Source organism: Neolamprologus multifasciatus, chromosome 7 (genome assembly GCF_963576455.1).
Source record: "Neolamprologus multifasciatus chromosome 7, fNeoMul1.2, whole genome shotgun sequence".
Lineage (NCBI taxonomy): Eukaryota > Metazoa > Chordata > Actinopteri > Cichliformes > Cichlidae > Neolamprologus > Neolamprologus multifasciatus.
In genome coordinates, this window is record NC_140445.1 from 47243239 (window position 1) to 47266151 (window position 22913).

Genomic DNA, 22913 nt, shown 5'->3' on the forward strand with positions numbered 1-22913 from the left:
TCGTAGAAATTCTGAGACTTTGCATTCACGTTTAAACCTTTTTCAATCAGGCCCCAAAGTCAGTTGACATGTAGGATACTGAAAGTCTGTCTTTAGCAGGAAAAACACATACAAATGTTGCAGTTTGGCATTTTAACACCGTATTCTGATGTGACAGACAGTTCAGCAGCTGTTTCCATTTAGTCCTTTAAGCCTAAACATGCCGGAAGTCTAAAAATGATACAAGAGAAATCCAGGATTTTCAAGGTGGACTTGTTTTATTTTTTATTTTTATTTTATTTTATTTAAATAAAGACGGTCTCACAAGCTTTATGGTTTTGATAATATTTTACATCTGGAGCATGTATTTTAATTCCAGTTTCTGCCATTCTTCAAAACTGAAGGAGAGAAGAAAGGTCAGTTTAACTGGCAAAATGGTGACGGTAGCATGCGGGTGGATGGGGAGGGTGAGACTGATGAAAGAGCCGTGCAGCGATCAAAGACGAGAAAATGAAATGGCATTTGACCTTGTTGGATGCCGGCGTGTGTTGCGCTGCCACAGAAGTGCAAAGTAGTTTGGGAACCTCAGGTCTGAGGAGCACTGATGTGGTGTGAGAGGATGGTCCAGACAATTTAACCCGCACATCTCATAACTGACTTAGGAAAAAGGGGCAAAAGGTGGGCAGAAATGATTTTGATGAGAAAATGAATATAATTCAAATACATTCGAGAAAGAGACGGGATCACTCTCATCTCACATAATTCTTACTTTTGAGATTAGAACATTAAAACCCTTTATCACCAAATTATCATGTAGGACACTCATCTTTTCAGCTTTCAAAAACCACTTGAATTTTGTCTCTAACACAAACGGTAATGAAGTTACGTAGGTTTAAAGACCTTGAAAAGTGGGCAGAAGGTTAAAAAAAAAAAAATTATAACAGGCTCTAAAAATGAAAGCAGCTAGTGTTCCCTTTAGCCGTGATAGACAAAAAAGTCATCATCAGAGGTTCTGTCAAGTTAATCAGATGACTAAAAGTTAATTTGGTTATAGATGAATCAATTTTTTGAATGACTGATTATTTATTTTGCCTGTAAAACAGCATTGTAACAACTTGCTACAGTTTGTTTTTGTCAAACACATTTTAACACTAATAATAAGTGGAAATACAGTGAAAGTAAAATTATGTATATGAGAAATGTCCAGTACAGTTAACTGGTTATGAGACCCTTTCTGTTTCAAATAGCGAATTAACTTGTCATTAAAATCTGCTGTGGACTTTTTTTTCCACAGTGGGAAAATGCTTATTTGTTAAGTAATGGCTCATCTTATCTGATCCCTTCAGCTGGTTCTGTAAATAAAAATGTGTTTCTCAATCCAGATTGAACATGTAAAGTGAATAAAAAAAAACAAAAAACAGGATTTTACAGCACAGTTAGCTTCATTTCAGCAATGCTGATTTACATGTCCTCTGTAAATGGCATACAAGTTACATCACGACAAGAATAACATGACAAGAGTACAAAGATGAAATTCTAAAACGTGTGTCCACAAGCGTCTGCCTGTCAGCGTGCTTCAACATAGGCACTGCTCTTTGCAGGGAAACAAAGGAAACAGACAGCCATTCTCATTAATTAAGGCATGAGTGGCAGAAGGGATCTCACCTCCTAACTCTGCAGATTGAGGCTGGATGTGCTTTGATATCAGTTGCACTCAAATATAATGAGGCTTTCTTTTCCTAGTGTTAAGATATATTAATCTACGTATAGTGTACATGAAATTCTACAAATTTAAGTCAGTTGTAGGACTTATTATTCAAGAATAAGAAAACGAAAGGAATCTGGTGCTAATGTCTGTAACTTCTTCGAAGAACAAGCATTGAAGAGGTTTGCAGTGTCTTTGCCAACCTTAAAGCCATCTGCTATTACTGTACTGGGTCACCTTGTCATTGATCCATGTATAGCATGTGAAATACCTAGATTGTCTTTCTGAAAGTAAGATTTTGTTCCCTTTAGTACCCCTAGGATTATCAGAACTATAGAGATGTGGTTCTCTTTCTTTTCACTATCTCTATGACCTCGTCTTACTACACAAAAGCAAAGATATGGAATGGGAGGATACAAGGACAGCTCAGATGAGTAATTTTGCCTTTAATTGCTTGAACCTCCCCAGAGTGATATTGCTTAAGTACTCCAAAACTGTTGTTGTTTTCCACCACATAATCTTTGTTTATATGAAGGTCAGCCTTTTTCTCTAAGCTTCTTATGAGAGAATTTGGAGCAGGTGGATTGTTCAGAGAGATGAGACAATGCTCCCCTGCTGGAGTTGAGAGTGAGAGCGATCTGCCCCCTTTTTCCATCCACCGCAGTCACTTTACGAAGTGTCTTCCCAGCCCATCTCAACCATCTTATGCGCAATAGTCTTTGTTTTATTTGGGGGAGGGAGTTTCAGCTTAGACCTCATTTCTCAGTCTATATCAATAGCGTCATTATGTGAGGTTTTATCTGGCTAATTAAGGCTTCATCTTTCTGGGCAATCTCTCAGAGGACATGGATTAAGCTCCCCTATCTCTGCTCTGAAGGCACTGCGGGGATGACCAGACCTGTTCAATTCTTCGTGGATTGTGGCTAGAGAGAAAAAGGACCAACATTGTAGTTGTGGCCATCTAAATAGAGTTTCTTTTCCCCAATAATGCAGTAAATTGCTACTATTAGCTTTAAAGTTCACGTGACTCTGTGTAGTTTCATGTCAACTGATACAAACAAGCCCATCCACCTCTGCGTTCTTTAAAATGAATGTGCATTGAGCCATCATCTCAAAACAAGAGGATAATAGAATGAAGTGTTGCATAGATTTTAAATTAGAGATAAATGAAACTGTGTGGTTTTTGTTTTGTTAGTTTAGGGAGAGGCTAGTTCATTGTGTGCGTTTGCTGGTAAAAGACTGAAGACTGAATGACTGGTGAATCATTTTGCACGTATAAAAACAGATAAATGATCTAATACCATTTTAGCTGTTCAATTGATAGCCATCCATTCATGGTCACTAATTACAGTAGGCTAAATCATTTATCTTATGTGAACAAGGTTCTCCCACTGGTATGGCATAGGTTCTTTTTCATGGTGCTAGAAATAGCAAATAAACTCCCCATTGTGTGTCTTTCTCACTGTTGATGTTTTTCCTTTTTTTTGCGTTTGCTCCACAGAGTATGGGTTATCAGGATAGAAAGCTCTACCTTAACAAGTATATGTTAACATCCGTCCCATCTGTGGCGAAGGGATCAGATTAATAGCAATGTAACAAAGGAATAATAAAATGGAGCTTAAGATTTTATGGTGTATTTTATGGTAAAATTGTAAGAATAAAGGTGTTTTCAGGGCAATGTATAAGATGTCAGGCGTATTTATCAGGAGAAAGCTGCGTTGTTGGTAGCCTTTTGACAATTAATTTACAGCCATCTATAGTTTGCTTTGTCTGCATAGAGAATCAAATGGATTGTTTTAGTCAAAGCACTGATCCAGAGTCACTGGTTTCCAGTGCAAAAACAGTACTTAATGAATATCAAATACGTTGTTGCTTTGAGATCCTGCTCATTAAAGTTTAGTGCTGAAAATGACCAGATGAAAGTCTGCATCAACACTCATTAAAACAAATGCCAGAATACTCTTCCCATATAAAGAAACTGTTAATAGGGAAACTGCACTGTGCAGATCTGTCACTATTTTGGGAGGTTAAATCTACCATTTGACTTTTCCCATACTGCTGTGGAAAAGGTGAAAAAATACCCTTTTTGTCATGGCGCATAAACACAGTCTGCATGACAGCATTGAAATAACTGACTGTCACAGTTCTTATACCGTACTTCTGTTTTTTGATAAAGCGCTTGTGAGTCAGTGTTTTGTCTGAGCCCTTGCCATTATAGGAAATAAATCCCAAATGAGGAAAATGAAGTTATTTTGCACAGGCAGTTGGTGCATTTAACAACCATTAATCAAGAATTGTGTAAAAGTAATAAAAATCTGTTTCTTTTTGTTTGTTTTAATTTTTAGTGTTTTCATTGAAGGTCAAATTGTATCTACAATCTTGTACTTTAGGACTTTGCAAATGAACACACTACGTCTCAAGTCAATGAAATCCTCTTCTTCATGATGCTATACAGAAATGAAGATCTAAAAGAACTAAGCCATTTCAAAAATGAAAAAAAAACAAAAAAAACAAAACCTGAGCCGGGGTTGAGGATGGGGAAACAGCTTATTACCTATTTTCCTTGAATCATATCACAAATATGATGGCGGATGTGAAATGTAAATACTGGAACTAGATGGAAGCCGTGGGTGACAGATTCTGTGATTATTGCTTTTGTCTGTTTATTGCTGGAGTTACTCGTTATTGAATAGCGGTTGCTATAGTAGCAGGAATTCAAAAATAATTCATTTTCAGTTACAATAAATACAAATTATAGAAAAAAAACATGAGACTTTAAAGCCCCATTATATCCACCACTGCCATGGCCAACAGCGTGTTGTTTCATCTAGTTGTATCATGCACTTCTCAATTTTGTGTCTTTGTGCAGGTGCTGCTCCCAAGTTGAAGACACAAGTATAGGATTATGTCGGTTTTTCAACACCATTTCAATGATATATTCTCGTAGACACTTGGAAATTTCCAGAGGGAGATATTGCAACCGCTTTAAAAGATTAGATTTTCTGGAAAAAGCTTCTGATTTTGGCTTCTACCACTGTACTAGCACTTATGGAAAGGTTTTATTAAAATATGGATTTTAAAGGTCATCTTTATGATGGTATTTTGTAATTTAGAGATGAGATACCCCTGTAGTATTTGAGATAGAAAATACAAAGACTTTCGATATACTTTTCCTACATTTCATTATAGATGAAAGTTGATAAGATTATATATTATTTTGGACATTTAACAATGACACGATAAAGATATTGGAGAACCAAAGAGATAATCAGTAAGCTCCACCTTGCCAATACATAAAAATAAATCTTAGGCATTGGGAACTAACTCAAAGTAAGGTGCTGATTTGCCCCCACTCTAATTCCTACTGGAAATAGTTGGAGCTACACTGAGACTGTGAGAACAGAAAATTAAGGCAGTTTTGGAAATTAGACATGGATAAAGTACTTTGAACATATTTGAGTATTTATGTTAAGCAATTGTAATCCATCAGCAAACACTAATGTATGCTTTATTGATTAAAATCTTCTGTCATCTCAACTTACGTCAAGCAGTTACAAAGATTTATGTCGTCTTCCTTCCTACCCAAACCCTCTATTACACAGTAAGTCTGATTAAGCACACTGTGCAAATTGTGTTGGCAATGTCATAATCTTTTTTAATACTGCTAAGTTCATCTCAACTTGACATATAATTCCTGGTGACTGCAAGTTGTAAAAACAAAAGTCCTGACACACAATAATGGGTTTTGTAAACAACTCCTGTGTGGTTGGAGCTTCACTAATATAGGCCATTCCCTACTACATTGTGCAACAACAGTACCCTCTAAAGTCTGATCTCGGTGCATTAGTTGGGGATTTTATGCATGAGGGTCAACTCTCTATCCACTAATTACAGCTCGTTTCCCTTTAAAAGCCGTTATTGTGAGCTGCAGGCACAGCTAAGCAAAAGGGACATTTTCTTTGCCACACTGGGAAGAAAGCCTTCAGATGCCAGTCACAATTAAAGTCAATATAGCCGAGAGCCTCTCCACACTGTGCCCGTCATACTCCCTAGCAGCTGATAAAATATGGCCTTAATTATTCATTACGAGATGAAGGCATGTTTCCATGTTGACTTCTTTAATTGAAGAACCAGTGCAGTTTTCAGTCTATTCCAGGCTAATAAGGCTACATATTTGGGGAAGTTGATATACTAGTTGTTCCATAAGCCTGCAAAGGAGCTCACCAACAAACAGATTACCCCCACCCGCAACACACTCTGAGGGTAACTGCCAAATCTGCTCACTTCATCTGAGGGAAAAAATTATTCACTCACAAATTTAGTGAGAAGAGCAATATGTTCATCCCCCTCGCAAATCGTTCATTTACCTTCCCTCTAACCTTGAATAAATTTCGGAAGCTATTCAGTAGGGTCCTTATGTTGAATTTTACAATTTTAACATCTTCACCTTCTAAATAACGATTCTTCCCCCATAGCACTACTTGAGGACAGTTTTGATTTGCATAAGTACTGTCATTCTCAAATTAAATCATACACTATGTCTTGGCAAATGCTTATGCGCCATAGAAGAGGTAAGGGCTTGATTCAGCTGCATAATATTAACCCATCACTCAAGGATGATTAATTCAGAGCAAAAATGTGGATTATTCAAATAGGTTTGGATGTTCTGGCAGGATATGTGATTGAGCTGACAGGGATTTTGTTTGTTTCCAATTCTAAATGTCCTTCAGCTTGCCGTTATCGATCAACTGGTGTATATCTATGTGATATATATAAAAAATTATATATACTTTTTACAGCTTTATTTTTGAAAACTTTACCTTTTACATCTCAAACCTTTGGATGAAAGCACTGTAACAAAATATTAATATTCAAAATAAAACTTTGTGCATAATAACAACAAACAAATGACAAACTCTAAAGAAAGAATATTCAGGATTTGAAGTTTCCTTTCAATGAAAATTGGATGGATGGATGATTACATAAGCAAATGTTTTCATGGCGTCTGATGAGCATTGGGAGAGCTGTTTATTCGCCTAAGCTCATTTGTTTTTTGCACACCATCCTGCAAATTCATTACAAGAATATTGGTGAGATTTCAGTGTTTTTTGCTCATCAGTAGCCAAGGGAACAGTTTCTTTGTTTCTGGATAAGAAGAGCAAATTAGTCCATAAAAGACAAAGTGCACCTAAACTACAGGTTATCTCAATTTGTCAGTTTGAGCTCATATTACTCAGTGCATGCTTACCCTATTTTGCAAAAACTCACAGCACCTTTTTTATTCAGCAAATCAAACAGAAAGCCTTTTGGGATATTATCTGTGAAACTTAATTGCCTCGAGCACTATTTTGTTTACTGAACCAATGCAAAAGTTGATCAAGAAAAACTTTAATACAAATTCAGTTTGTCTGCTAATAGCATGCTACATTCAGTGGTTATTATTTGCCCTCACATATGAGCTAAAAGTTCAATAATAACAACAATAACTCATCCATTTTCTTTTTTTTTCCTTTTATGTTCTTTTTTTTAGTTTATTTTAATATGATGTAATGAACCACATGGTTACTCGTGTATTAATTATGTATCCATAATCGATAAAACAATTGATTGACTAATTTATGAGCATCAGATTTGAGTTTGTAAACTCTTTACCCCAATTGAAACAAATAGTGTTTATCCAAAAATTGTATACAGCGATATATCAAGTTCTGCTGACTGTGAAAAAAAAATGGTTCTGGCCCATTGCTTCAAACAGACTTTCTCAAGTACCTCACGGGGCCTTGTTAGTGCAGACTTGCTCTCAGTCTTCCAAACTACACAAAGTAGAACAGGCCAGGTTCAGCTCCAACACTAAGACACTCATCTGAAATCAGTATTCTGTATGAAACCTAAAGCCTTGTGACCTTCAGCAGTTAGTGCTTCTTCTACTTTTATTGCAATGTCTGCATTGTTTTCAGTTTGGCCTCTGGAGCTTGGGGTGTTGGCTTCTCCTGTGTTGCTGGGAGAAAAGCCCACGTGTAGATGTGTGCGACCCTGAGCCCTAGAGTCTCTGTCAGCAAAAGAAATCAAGACTCAAAAGGGGGTCCACAACATTAGCTAACAAAGTGATAAAGGCAATGTTAAGTGGTTTTGTTGCCACATCTTTGCTGCACATTTGTCTAATTGGCTAACCATTTGAAAAGTTAAACACAGACACAAACACACAACCCAAGTTGTTATTTATTGTGTTTCATTCTACGCTCAGTGTTTAGAGGTCAAATAAAATAAATAATAATAATGGATTTATACAGCGCTTTTCAAGGCACCCAAAGCACTTTACAATTCCACTATTCATTCACTCTCACATTCACACACTGGTGGAGGCAGCTACAGTTGTAGCCACAGCTGCCCTGGGGCAGACTGACAGAAGCGAGGCTGCCATATCGCGCCATCGGCCCCTCTGGCCAACACCAGTGGGCGGTAGGGTAAAGTGTCTTGCCCACGGACACAACGACCAGGACAGAGAGCCCGGGGATCGAGCCGGCAACCTTCCGGTTACAGATGCGCTTCCCAACCCCCAGCGCCACGGTTTTTTGTTTGTCAGTCTTAACAAAATATATGATGAAATAATTTGCCAAATTCAGATAATTGACATCATTATAAATATGCTTTTAATTAGAAAATGATTTTTTTTTAGACCTTTTTGTGTTATTCCTCTAGGCTTAAGTTTGGCTCGTTTCCTTTTATTAATTGTTTTGAATGCTGTGAAAAACATGTGAGCTCTCATTAGTGAGTCTTATTTGAGTCTTTCCAAAATACACTTTATCTCCTTAAAAAGAAAGAACAAAAAAAAAATCACGATTCTCTGCAGAGAGCTGGCAAGCTGAATAGTTTAATAATGATAGAACATCATGATCCCTAAATTGCACACCAAACACCCAACAAAGAAAAAAGAAAATACACAATAGCCCCAGCTATGGGCCTCGATAAACTAATGTTTAATGAAACATGATTTCATTGGCTACACTGTTTTTATTTTAGAGCTTACAGTTCCTGAAAGCATGCTGTTGAATTTGAAATAGATATCCCAGTTTAACAATAAGCTAATCAGTTGAACCAAACCCAAATAATATTATCTATCCAACTATAATTGTATTTTCTTTACATTGGCAACTGTCTACTATCATCAAAATCTTTTACTAAGACTATAGGGCAACATCTCTAAAGTAGAGCTAAAAGTAAGGGTTTTATAAAATGATTTTTAAAAGTATGTCAAAACAATAAGAATTCACTATTTATTATAAAACTGAGTTAATATCTTTCTAATTGCCCCATTGATTCTCTTATTAAAAGAAGAAAAGAAAAAAAAAAACATCTTTTACGAGCTGGAACAACAAAACAATCCCTTTCAAAATGACTGGTTCAAGTAATCAACTTTTAATGTATAACCCCATCCCCGGTGGGTTTTTTTCCTTTGGTGTAAGTTTGGTCTCCTGACAGGCTTTGTGTAAGTGGCACTGTGAAATGTCTTTTTCTTTTAATTAGAAAGTAGTTTTGTTTGCATCTTTTTTTTATCAGTAAAGGCAGACTCAACATCAGAAATTCCTGTCATTCCCTACATATGCAGAATGTACACCACACTGGTAATTCTTTCCCAGTTTCCTATTTGTTGCTGTACTACAGAATGAGACATCAATGAACAGAACACTGCACAGAAGCAATAATGACCCCTTTGAGAGGTGAAGTTCAGGAGAGACATGTCTACAGGTTTTACGGCAGAGTTTTGTCAGAACAACAGCTGGCCACTGTTGGAATTCTGCACCTCGATGCCCCAACCAGCTTCTTCACCTGGATTAGGGCTTTACTGTCCATCTGTCGGGCGTCAGCTTACATTTAAGCCCTGCCATATCACAGGTTCAAACCCAGCCAACAGTGCCAGGAGGCAGCGTAGTTTCTCAATGACACAAGGTTAACAATTTTGTTCAAATTCATCCAGGACAGAGTGAGACAGATCTTACTACCACTTGCTAAAGGTCAAAAAAACTTGTGGTTAAGATGCAGTTAGTCATGGTGTCACTTTTAATTTATGCTTTAATACCTGCAATGCTACTTGCAGTTAAAAAGCCAATAAGCATCTTAGAAGTGATTAAAGTGATAGCAGAAAGAGAATAAAACACTTTTGTCAACTTACACAAAAATATTAATTGGCAAATTGTACAAAAAAAATATGACTGGAATTACTTATGCTTGATACCACTAATAGGCATCATATGAAATTGTAAACACTGGGGACAAGGGTGTGAGGGCATGTTAAAGAAGAGTAAATAGTTGGTGCAGTAAGATTCCAGTCCTTGGTCTGGCCATTAAGGATTAGACGGGCAGCTGACTAAGCGGTTTGCAGAGGAATGAGCTTTAAAGGCTTTTAACACTTTGTGCTACAGATAAGGTCAGCATCATCTTACGGATTTCCAGGAAGCTTAAAGGTATTTAACAATGGTATTTAACAAGGCTCAGAAGTGATATCTTGTGACAGGTAAACTAAAATATGCCTCGGATTACTCTGTGATGATTAGGACTTAACGACACTGATACATGCATATTCTCGAATGTGCTAATTGTTAAAAAAGGAATGATAAGATATGGAAAAGAAAATAATTTCTAGCTTGCTACGGTGCAGATGTTAAAGGTTAACTTGAACCTTTTTTTTACATGAACTGGCTGAATGTTTCGGTTACTGTGTTATGATTGTAGTGCTGTACTGTTAGCTTCAGTGTGTCGAGAATCTGAAGACCATCTTTCTTTCATCTACCTGCTCTTCTACCTTGGATTTTGAAAATTATTTTAAAATCGGGCTCTATATCAAAACCATAAAATGTCATATTAAACTTTACTTAATGATAGCGACTTGGACATTAGGTAAGATAACCATGTTTTAATGCTACACTCAACTGCCTACACCTACTCCATTGTAACAGGGCACCATCCACTTTGCGTATGAAGCAACATCTTCAGCATCCCAGCGGATCCTGGCATAAAGGCATTAATCTCTCTATTCATTGATCTAGTTATTACTGGTCTTGGACCAGTGAGTCCTCATTTATTGAGCCCCACTGTCTTATTTCTCTTACATATTCATTCTTTTGAGCAGCACACCCCCTCTCACTTCACCTCAATTAATGTAATTCTCTGGGAGCTCACTGGAGTGCTGATTCGAATGAAGAACACATTCAGAATACATGCCTGTGAGGGGATGATAACACCAGATCATTAACAAAACAGAGCTGCAAATGTTTACCCATGGATAGCATTCTTCATCTTAATGTGTCCATATCTTTTCATGTTTCATTGCATATTTGCTGCTGAAGCCATGTGCTATAAATTGTAAATTGTGCTGTAAATGACTTAGATGCGTCTAAGTCATAAAAATGCAATTTCATCAAAAACTTTACTTAAATATTCAAATTTCTTATTAATATTGCCCAATCATGTGCACTGTTGGGATGTATAGAAGAGTGCAGGGACTTGTTAGGAAGCCTAACTGCAATCCACAACCTGCTGAAGTTGTAGTCAAGGAGCTTTACCAACAGGGGATTATACTTTGAATATTTCTATGATTGTGTTAACGTGTCAGTGGCATTAGGGCTGGACATAATAGCATCTCATTGAGTGATAGCTAATATGTGATATATCCCCACATTGTAGGCCAACAGATAGAGTCTGAGCCTGTCATGAGGCCATTTTTTTCATTTTTCATAGACTTCTTGCGATGTCCTATGACACACTATGTCAAAACACTCACAGGCCACTTACTTAATCAGTGTACATTAAGGAACAAGAAATATTAAGTATATCCAGAGGCAGCATGAAGCACAGCAGGTTCTGGTGCAGGTCTCTGAATTCAGACGAATTCTCAACTGTTTCTGGCATCACTTGATTACAGATGGTATCATCAAATCCCCAATCTGAACTTTGACCTCAGAGCGAATAAAATGAAATTGAGCAAAGTAAATCTAACCCATTTTTCATGATTTTACTCTCCAGTTGACTATGGGCTCACTGGGGGAAAAATTATCAGTGGCTGGTGGCCACAATAGTAGTAACAGGTTACCCCATAATTAACTGTCAAGCTGGATATCACTGATTTTTTCTTTCTACACTATCAATCTGTCAAATGTATTGTGGTCCACTGAATCTGCTGAAATATAAAGGTGCATTATCCATCTTCACAGACCTCCTGGGCATCTGGAAGAACAATCACATAACCACTCAGAAATTGACTTTTTTCTTTTTTAGTGGCTTTTGTGTGCCTCACAGAGAGACAAAAAGATTGGGAGACAGAGACAGACGGGGAATGACAATACAGAGACCAGGATGGGTTAATGTAGTGATAACTTAGCCTTGGCATCTGAGTCGCATGCTATACCAGATGAGGTGCAGGGCATCCTAAAGACTAATTTAGAAGAAGAGATAAAACTGCATACCACTGGGAATATTCACTGTATTGTGACAGCAGTCATCACACATTGACAGGCATTTCCCAGGGACATGTCTAAAGAGGAGTGCAAATTATATGTGAAATAATTTTTTTTCAGCCTGTTTTTTCTTTACATTTTTTACCTCTTATTTTCATCCAACTCCTTGTGTTGTAATATAGTTCAAAATTGTTGTAGTATTAATGCTGATCACATGCTCTTTTTTGTTTGTTTGTAAATGGGTGTTCTGCTATGACACAAATGGATCATTTCATTGCTGTTAGAAAGGATAGACTCACGCTAACCAGTGGAATCAAATTAAACAGGTTTTGTTTCCTGTCTTGTACATATGTATCTCTCCATTTCTAATTCACTGATGGTATATATTTTGTGATCAACTGTCATCCATAGCACATACGTCATAGTTGCCACCATTTTTATCTTGTGATTGTATCATTTTGTTACTGTTGCTCCACCCTCTACTGTTTTAGCTCACACAGCAAATTTACATTTTAAGTAATAGGAAGAAAAATACTTCAAAATACCACACTAAACCACGGATGTGCTCAGAAAAAGTTGTTACAACACAGCATGACTTGGATTACAGAAATATGTTGTTAATTCCACTAGACACGTCCCTTTGCTTTATGTCATGGAGACAGCATTGACTGATTGATTATTTGTAAGGTTTAGTGTAGATATGTTCAGGATTCCACAGCGTACACCAAGAGGTTATACAGTAGTGAAAGATGTATGTAGATTACTAGAATGATTTTGCCTTTGATTTTCTTCCTTGGATCAGTATTTTTATTCGTATAGCAAGGTCTCATGGACGACTGTGTATTTACAGGAGATTTAAAATACCTTTTGAAACTCTGCACTGGCAAGTTAAAGATGCAGAATTTAAAATTGCATGCACATACCTTATTCCTTGTAACCTCTATTCATCTTTAGTCTATTCATGAATATTGCAGCAGGACACACTCTCTCTACTCTTCTCTGTTCTGTTAGCATTTGTGTCGCATCAGAATGTTGTCCTTTTAGCACATGCAGTTGTTGAACTTGCCAACTGCCAGAAAATGCACATAATAACCAAAGAGAAGTGTTTTAAATACAAGTTCTGAGAGCTATTAATTCAGACTCCTGTTCTGAACATCTCCCACATATAATGTAAAATAGTAGAATTTCATCATTAAACTGCATGATGACAAATCAACTCATTGCTCAAGACTGTTCAAACTATTGTTTTAGCTCATATGTTTCAGTTTTTCACAATTTGCACTGTATTTGTCTATTAACTGAACAGATCATCATAAACATTTTGCTATGTATCTGTGTCTCTCTAGGTAACCGATAAGATGGTGGGCAGGGAAGCGACTGGGCACAGCTACCTGGTGGCTTTCTGGCAGCCTATTCTGATTCTGATGCTGAGCACCGTCCTGTCTGGATCCACAACAGGCTGTCCATCCCGGTGTGAGTGCAATGTTCAAGAGCGATCGGTGATGTGCCACCGCAAGAAACTCATGACAGTTCCTGAAGGCATTCCTGCAGAAACAAGACTGCTGGACCTCAGCAAGAACCGTATCAGAACCATTAACCCAGATGAGTTTGCCAACTTTCCCAACCTTGAACACCTGGAACTGAGTGAAAACACAATCTCCACTATTGAACCTGGAGCATTCAACAACCTTTATGGCTTGCGAATATTGGGGCTACGTAGCAACAAGCTAAAGCTCATCCAGCTCGGTGTGTTCACAGGTCTGAGCAATCTTACACAGCTGGACATAAGTGAGAACAAGATTGTCATCCTGTTGGACTACATGTTCCAGGATTTGTATAACCTCCGCTCTTTAGAAGTGGGTGATAATGATCTGGTTTTCATCTCCCATCGAGCTTTTCATGGCCTAAGTAGTCTTGAGCACCTGAGTCTTGAGAAGTGCAACTTGTCTTCTGTGCCAACAGAGGCTTTTACCCACCTCCACAGTTTAATCACTCTCAGGCTGCGTCACCTCAATATCAATGTCATACGGGATTATTCTTTTAAACGGCTCTATCGGTTAAAAATATTGGAAATAGCAAATTGGCCATATTTGGATACGATGACCCCAAATTGCTTGTATGGATTAAATCTCACCTACCTGACGATTGCAAATGCCAACCTGACCACAATTCCTTATGTAGCCTTGCAGCACTTGGTTTATTTGCGCTTTCTCAATCTTTCATACAACCCTATCCATACCATTGAAGGAAATAAGCTCCATGATCTGCTGCGTCTGCAGGAATTTCACCTTGTTGGAGGCAGACTGGCAATGATTGAACCCTACTCTTTCCGAGGTCTAAACTATCTGAAAATACTAAATGTGTCTGGGAACTCGCTTAGTACTTTAGAGGAGTCTGCTTTCCATTCAGTTGGCAACCTGGAAACCCTGGCATTGTATGATAATCCCTTGGCCTGTGACTGTCGACTATTGTGGGTTTTCCGCCGGCGCTGGAGACTGAACTTCAACAGGCAGCAGCCCACCTGTGCCTCCCCTGAGTTCGTCCAAGGCAAAGAGTTCAAAGACTTCCCAGATGTTCTGCAGCCAAACTACTTCACGTGTCGCAAGTCTAGGATTAGGGATCGCAAACCTCAGCAAAAATTTGTTGACGAGGGAGCCATTGTTCATTTTGCTTGCCAAGCAGATGGGGATCCCGCTCCAGTGATAATGTGGCGATCTCCACAGAAAAAGTTTATCACCACCAAGATGATTGGAAGGCTGTCTGTGTTGCCAGATGGTACTCTTGAAGTGCGCTATGCCCAGATTCAAGATAACGGTACATATGTGTGTATAGCTAGCAACGCAGGTGGAAATGACACCTCTCTTGCACACCTTCATATTCATAGCTATTCGCCTGACTGGCCACACCAACCCAACAAAACATTTGCTTTCATATCCAACCAGCCAACAGAAACTGGAGCTAATGATACAAGAGCCAATGCCCCTTTCCCATTCGACATAAAGACATTGATTATTGCAACTACAATGGGATTCATCTCGTTTCTTGGTGTCGTCCTCTTTTGCCTGGTACTGCTGTTCCTCTGGAGCAGAGGTAAAGGCAACACTAAACACAACATTGAGATTGAGTATGTGCCACGGAAATCAGACGCTGGCATGAGCAGCACCACAGTGGATGCTCCTCGCAAATTTAACATGAAAATGATCTAACAGAGCTGTGGAATTTATTAATTTTGAACTTTAAAATAAGACAAATGGTAAAGAAGACATTTCCTTTCCTCTCTTACAAACCTGTGGATCCTGGTCTGTTAACATAGAGTAAAATGTTCTTTCTCCTGACTGATGGACAAGGAATGAAACCACACCCAGTGTTACTTGGCATCTGTGGTTTCCACAAGGCCTGTGGGGGCATTAATTGAAAATCAGATTTGTCATAGGCAGTTCTAATTTCCTGTGGATTTCTAATGAGATAACTATATCACAAAAATAAAAAATAAAACATTTTAAAAGCTAGAATGCGAGGGGCTGATCATATTTTGGCCGTCTCTGTTTTTTGTGCGTATTTTTTTATTTCGTGTTTGCTTTATTCTGAAGTTAGGTGTTCTCTTATGAATGAGATTTGTATGGGTTGTTGAGCACCTTAAACACTGACCAATTCAAGTACATCTTCATCACTGTATATCATTGTGAATACTCCTGTGCCTCCTTTTTTTGTTTTCCATGGTTTTTCTGTGATTCAGGAAATTTATTGCGTCATATTATGAAAAAAACACAGCAAATTCTTCAAAAGGCAAAACTGTTACTAACATCTGTAAAATGTTATCTGAATTTCACAGCACCCAATTCATAACCAAGAAAAAACAATTAACAGTCTGTAAAATCAGATTACAACCCTGTTAACGCAATGATGATTACAGCAGTAATTTGGTGCAAATTTTTGGCAATCGATCCATATTTTTACCGATCTAAAAAATCAGCTAAAAAACAGCCAAAAGGTACATAAGAAAAATTGCATTTTTACACCGACAATATTCACATAAATAATTAATGCAAAAAAATGCATAAAATTATGTTAAATGTGAGTATTAAACATTTTTACATAATGGTTTGAAGTGAGTACTTAGCACCAGTGTCACTCAGTCCATTTTCAGATGTTACCCAGACAGTGCTCACAGATAGATTAAGGACCTGATACCAAAAGGAAATGAGAAAAGTGTTTGAAACCATGCTCTGTTCTCACAATAGATGTACCTATCCACAGCAGTTTTGCCATCCAAAAGAATGGTTGACTCTGGCACTTAAGTACTTACTCCTAAGCTTTTAAATAGCATTTCAAAAAAAACTTATGTAATAGTATTAGTTTGTGCTCAACATGATTAGATGGAATAAAACTTGCGGTGCTCACACTTTGGATATGATGTGCTCCTCAAGCATTAAGAACATTTCTGTCATTTCTTTCTTGATTTTTTTTTTTAATTTAATGAAATTAATGCTTTATTCATGACAATACTGCCTCCCCCAGCAAAGCCATGGAAAAATTACCTTCCAGAATCATTTACATGTTCGTTTTTTCCTAGAAATGTGCATTTATTTGTCAGGGGGAAAAACTGCGGCATATTATGCTCCCACTTGGTTCTGCAAATAAAATCAAAAGTTACCTTTTCAAGTACACACTGTTGTACAGCCGGGCTTTGAAAACATGTGAGGATAAAGGCCAAGTTATCTATGATGGATGACATTGCATATTACATCACAGTAATGGCTGGAAGTAAGAACTGAATATGCAGATGGTTGAAGTGACACAGATGGTTTCACCCATGGAGCAATCTGAAGCAGCTTTGGTGTAATCCGTTTTGCATAAAGGAGAAAAAAAACCCCGCTGGATATGGCTCATGGTTCTCCCTCTTGCTGATTATGAATGCTCTCTTTGTTCAAAGTGTGGCAATTGTACCTAGCCTTTTTTTTCTTTTTCTTCCTAAGTGGTTTGGGAAGTTCTGATTTTGGTATATGTTATTCCTTTTTTTGATTTTGACCATGGACTATACTGACCATGTAGTCCAAGCCAACTTTTTACAAAAAAATATATATACTAAAAAAGAAATCTATGGAAAATACATTCAAATTGTTCTGTGCAATAAAGGTAATATGCAGATTTTTTTTTTTTAATTAACAAAATTTTGTTGATGTTGAATTGTTGAAAATATGGTATGTTGTATTAAACAATCTATGGACTTTTGTAAAAAAAAAAAAAAGTGATGCTTTTATCTTGGTTTTAAAGTTTCAATTGTTTTTTCTTATAGAAAAATATGTATCGGTAGATTCAGCTCACCTATATGTACTGATGACTTTTCAGGTGCTGAAGTTCCTCATCACTTTTGTAAAATTGCCACAATTTCCATTAATTGTTTCATTTACAAGCTACCAGATTCTAATTAATTTTTTTCTTTTTTAATTTAGCATAATTTTCTAAACTTCTGTTTACCAAGTGTATGTGTATCAGTGGCCAAATGAGGAACTTAATGTTTGATTTTTTCAATTGAATAGCTCATTACATGATGATTCAGACTGAAAGTAAATTTAATATCATATATTTCAGTGCTAATTACTTGTTTACAGGGAAAATTGTAGTTCAATTGTTCATTTGCCTAGCTTCTAAACATTTATTAACCACCATTAGTAAAGGTTTACTGGCACTGTGATGCATATTGGAAATATTTTTAATTTACTCTGCACAATTGTAATTTTAAAAGAGACAAAGTCATCAGCTAGGGAACTTCGAAATATAACCAAATACTGGCTGTTTCACTTTGAGTAACACTATTATTCTGCGATATGTCTTAGAAAAACAATAGCAAATTAGGTTGCCCTTTGAAGATTATGGGAAATCACCAAGGATACGACTAGGACCGCCTGGTTTCATAAAATACTTCTGCCCTTCAGTGAGTTTGAATCTCTGTCCCATTCCCTTTTATTCCATATCTTTGCTGCCTTTTAGGACTCCGTGGGGACTTTTGACATTCTTTTTTTCCTCAAGCTGTATCAAAGCATGCTCATTTATCTTCTGACTCAAAAACAGACAGGCAGCATAGAAGAGGAAAGAAGCTATTCTTGAGGCCCAAGAGCTCCAGGGAGTAATGGAGACATCCATTGTTTTCATTCTTTAGATATTAGATCTGTGCTTAAAATTCTAGGTCAGGAACAGGCTGATGGATTCTGACACCATGCGACAAGTTGTCTTTCCTCAACTGAGCATGAAAATATAGACACACCTCTGGGTCTTCCTTGCACTCATCCAAATCCACGCTCTTAACAACATCTGGGAAACACAGCATGTAAGCAAACAAAAGTGGGAATTTGCTGTTGGCTGCACTTCTATCAGAAAGTAGAAGCTTCAGATGCCTAAAATAAAAAGCAAGTCATTTGAGGTTTTTATGTTGATGTGGAATCTAAACTCATGGCAGGTCGCTGTCTCTCATATCCATATCAAAGGACCAAAACATCTCTTATTATATGTGTTTCTATATTATACCTATTTCTGAATCTATTTCAGTCACTCTCAGTCAAACCATACACAGTCCTGATTAAAATCAATTCTAAATCCAATATGTTATATTTCATAAAATATTCCAATTCAATAATTAACAAAGTAGACATGGGACAACCACTGTACTTTTAATTTGATTTAAAATGGAAAAAGGCTACATCTTAAAATGTATTTAAATCAAATTAAATTAATAATGAATAAACTGAATAATTTTAAGGACGATGTACCCAACAATGTTACAAATGTTATATTGTAGTAATAAGTCTCTTGAACCCTCTAGTCATTTAAACATATGCTTAAAATATACAGGTTTTTTTTACATTGAGTGAAAGTATAGTATGTGAAATAACAAAGCTTAAAATAAAACACTACCATAACTTGAGGCAAGGCTAGCAAAACAGTAAATAGATCTTCGTTGGTTATCCGTTGGTTAACAGCATTGACAAATAGCACCATATTCAAACATATGAATGAATTGAAGAACTGAAATATATTACTTCTTCTGTAGTCATCATCAAAGTGTTCCCTATTAGCTAACTGTCCCGAGAAATGGAGGAACTTTATAGGACCATTCTTTTAGCAAAGAAGTAAAACACTATGAAAAAAATGTCACTGCATAAACAACTATATTATTGGCAAATAATATAGGTCCGCACTTCTAATCAAATAGATTTTAAAAAGCTCAGAAGCAAAGGCCAACATTTTAATTTAGAAAAAAAAAAGTTTTTGCCTGTCCCATTTGGTTCTTTAGCCGTCAGAATTGTTGTCTGAAGACCAACAAGGATACCCAATAGATTTATTTTGCCAAATGGATCATCATGGCATTGCCGTATTGGTCCATTTGATCGACCTTTGTTTTTATTATTTATTTTATTTTATTTTCAGTTGTTACAGACGGGCCAGACATGAGTGAGGGATAGGAAAGGTAGAAAGACAGAGGAAGGAAAAGAAAAACAGAAGGGGAGAGGGACAGTGAGAAAGGGAAAAAAAATCTCCTGTATCCCCTGTTGAGAGAGAAAGAATAGAAAACAAGCAAAAAAAAAAACAAAGCAACATGCTAAACACAACACCATCGCATTAATCTAGCTAACTGTAAACATAATAATGATTACTTAATAGGCATTGCCAGCAATAGTTTTTTTTTGCCAGATAAAGGTTTGTACTTTTAATGTGAACATGAAGCCTATACATAGGTATTTGAAAAGAACCAAGGCCAACCATTTCCTGGCTCCTCTAAGGGAACAAGGTAAGAGTCTCTTGTCTCATTTTAATGGAATTCTGTCAAAGCAGAAATGTCCTTTTTCAGCAATATATGGATTCCAGTATATGTAATATATGGTGACTTTCTTTCCTTATAATTTTCAGAATTGTTTTGAAACTAGACATGAAAGCTTTTATAAATGCAAATACAGAGTGGTAGATACAATTAGAAAGAGAGTACCACAGAAAGCAAAGAATCTAGCAAAAAACAAAGAGGCAGCTTAAGTCCCATAACATTTTCTCTGAATATCCTCAGTAATTATAATTTATCATCCTAAAAAGTGTGCTCCAAGTGGAGGCCTGTCTATTTATACTTCTAACAAAATATTAAGAATTTTCATATTTGTTTAATATGCCTTTAGTTGAATAGTGGGTGAGTCTTTGATCCTTCTGAGTTCAGGGGTTTATGTGTGGTGTGGCTCCCATGAGGAGACTTAGCTGTTGCTTTGATGTTTAGTAGAGTTCTGCATAGTCATAGTAAACACCACCCTGAGCCCTGCTATGTTAAAAACACTGGCTCCCCCCACCCCACCCCCCAAACACACATACATACACACACACTTTCCACTGCGTTATCTTTAAAAGGCTGCTTTGCTATTGTTTTACTGTTGTGGCCAGCTTGTGGCTATGAAACATGGACAAAGATGCTATCCAAAAAGTGCAATCTGTTGAGGCCCATTTTGGCCTGGACCATATGCCACAGCCCACATCTCTGTAGGCGACTCAATCTAGCCTTCTTATTTATTTAACAACCCCATGAAAGAGTCATGAGTTCCCAGTTCAAAGAAATGTGACAGCAAAAAGACTGCATCTGTCTGCCATTAAAACCATGTCTTTGGCAACCTGCTAAAATAAACCCAATGAAAGGAAATTTCTCTACTGAACCTATCATTTGTCCTCACTTTATGGGGCAGCTGATTGTTTATAGGCAAATGCATTACCACAGTGATTTGGGCAATTATTATGCAGGTAAATAGGTAAGACGGTAAGGGACCAATCCATCCTATAATTGTGTTCTATTTCCAATTCCCCTGCACAAGTCCTGAATATGCCGCTGTGAAATAATTGAGATCTCAGCTGCTGTTTCACCTTGAAGTGGGTAGCTATTCTGCAAATAATTTGGCTTCTGCCTACTTGCCTCAAGGACAGCAGGTTGCAGAGATTTGATGGGGTAGCTGAGGCAGGTGCTGTTGTGAGATAGACGATGTGATCTGATGAAACAGCACAGCCAGGCTGCTACTCCCATTTGTCAGCATTGTTTCAAGATATCTGCAGGTGAGTGCGGGTTTCATCTTTCATTATTTTCTCCATCTGTTTTCTGATATTGTGTTTTTGCCTGTCTGTAGTTTTTCAGAGGGCCTGCTATATGTTATTTCATTCATGTTAAAGGTTCAACATTTTGAACATAAGGACCACAAGAAAGATTTGTAGGAGGAGTGAAATAAAATAAATATGAGATATTTGGTAGGTATTGTATAATCATATTGAACTGGCAATACATCTACTGGTCTTAAAGCTTTCAAGAGACAGATTACAAGAATACTGGTGGGACATTATGGTGTTTAATTCAAAATATGTTTACCTTTATCTCCAAAATATATTATGTTTTCATCCCTATAGTTCAGCTCAGAGTCCATTTTTGTTACCCCAGGCATGCATTATAGTTTTAGGCATAAAATGATACTGACCTGTAGGCTAACATAAACATATCAAATCAAAGGGGTGAGCCTTTATATTTTGACTTGAATTTGAAGCTTAATTAACAACAAATTCAACAACAAATTAATTTCACTGAACTATAAATCAATGAGTTTGTATATGAAAGTCCTGTTTAAGAAATGATAACAATAATAATTGTAATTTATTCAAAGCAGACTAAAACAGCATTATGTATGCATTCTATAGCTAACTGTTCTTTCAGTCTCTTTAGCATTAACTTAATCAGCTAATGTTATTGACTGACTTGGACTTGTTCACTAACTAATGTTCCCATGTGTACTGCAATCCCAGAGAAAACAGGAAAAACAACGATTAACAAAGTACATCTTGGTGATGTTCCAAGTGTCTTGCCTTTGCTCAAGTGACCCCCAGAGGAACCAGGATCCAGGTTCTGAACAAGTTCTAATTTTTTAGATAGTTTGGAACTGTCATCTACAATATGAAGCTGCTAGCACTTGGAAGCTCATTGGGGCATATCAAACATTTAAAATTTTAATAGACAGACTGATTTGTATATTACAGTTCTGAGCCAAACAGTTCATGAACACTTGATAGAAGTGCATGAAATGCACGTGGCTTGTGTTCTACAAACAAACAATTCCCCCAGCACAGCTGTTCCCACTCAGTGGCATGTTTTGCAAATGCCTCATATTCAACTATGAATTAAAATAATGATGGGTTGTGTTCAAAATTGAGTCATTATTATGATAAAGTGTGCTCCCTGTATTAGAGGTGCATATAGGCATTGACATAGAAAGGAAAGGACTCCATATACATTGATGTTAATTACAGGTCATTCTCAAATGAGCTGATGTATTCAGAATCACTTATTTTTGACAGCGGCATTATTATTACATGGAGTGCATTATCAAATAAAGCAATTTCCTAGAACAGTTACTAATTATCTCCAGAGGTAATAACTGTATGACAGGGTAACTTTAAAAGGCCAATTCATATCTTAAAATTCTAATAGAGAAATGTTCAGGCGTACTTGACAATACAAAGGGAGCTGTGATCAATCCAGTTGTTTTCTATGACCCAAATCCCTCAGAGAAAAAAGGGTGGATAACACAAACAAGTTGAATGTCTCAGCAATGACTTTCTCTCTTTGCAAAGCCCTGGGGATGAGCAATACAACAATGGCAAGGCACCACACAGCTGTAAAGATATTACAAATCTAAGCTGTTTTGGCTTTTTTAGCAGTCTCACTGCAGGAGTGCACAGAAGAATTTTCTCTTATTCAGTGGGACAGAATTGCC

At 37.0% G+C, this 22913-nt stretch overlaps 1 protein-coding gene across 3 annotated transcripts in view; it reads left to right on the forward strand.

Moving 5' to 3' along the window:
- The window catches only part of lingo1a (leucine rich repeat and Ig domain containing 1a), a 137270-nt gene extending 116774 nt beyond the window's left edge, over positions 1-20496 (forward strand). For all 3 annotated transcript variants that reach the window (XM_085164656.1, XM_085164657.1, XM_085164655.1), the window contains one exon: positions 13482-20496. In XM_085164656.1, coding sequence (XP_085020782.1) covers positions 13494-15341 — 1848 coding nt within the window. In that variant the 5' untranslated portion in view covers positions 13482-13493 and the 3' untranslated portion in view covers positions 15342-20496. The remainder of the gene's footprint in view (positions 1-13481) is intronic.
- Positions 20497-22913: the final 2417 nt, after the last annotated feature.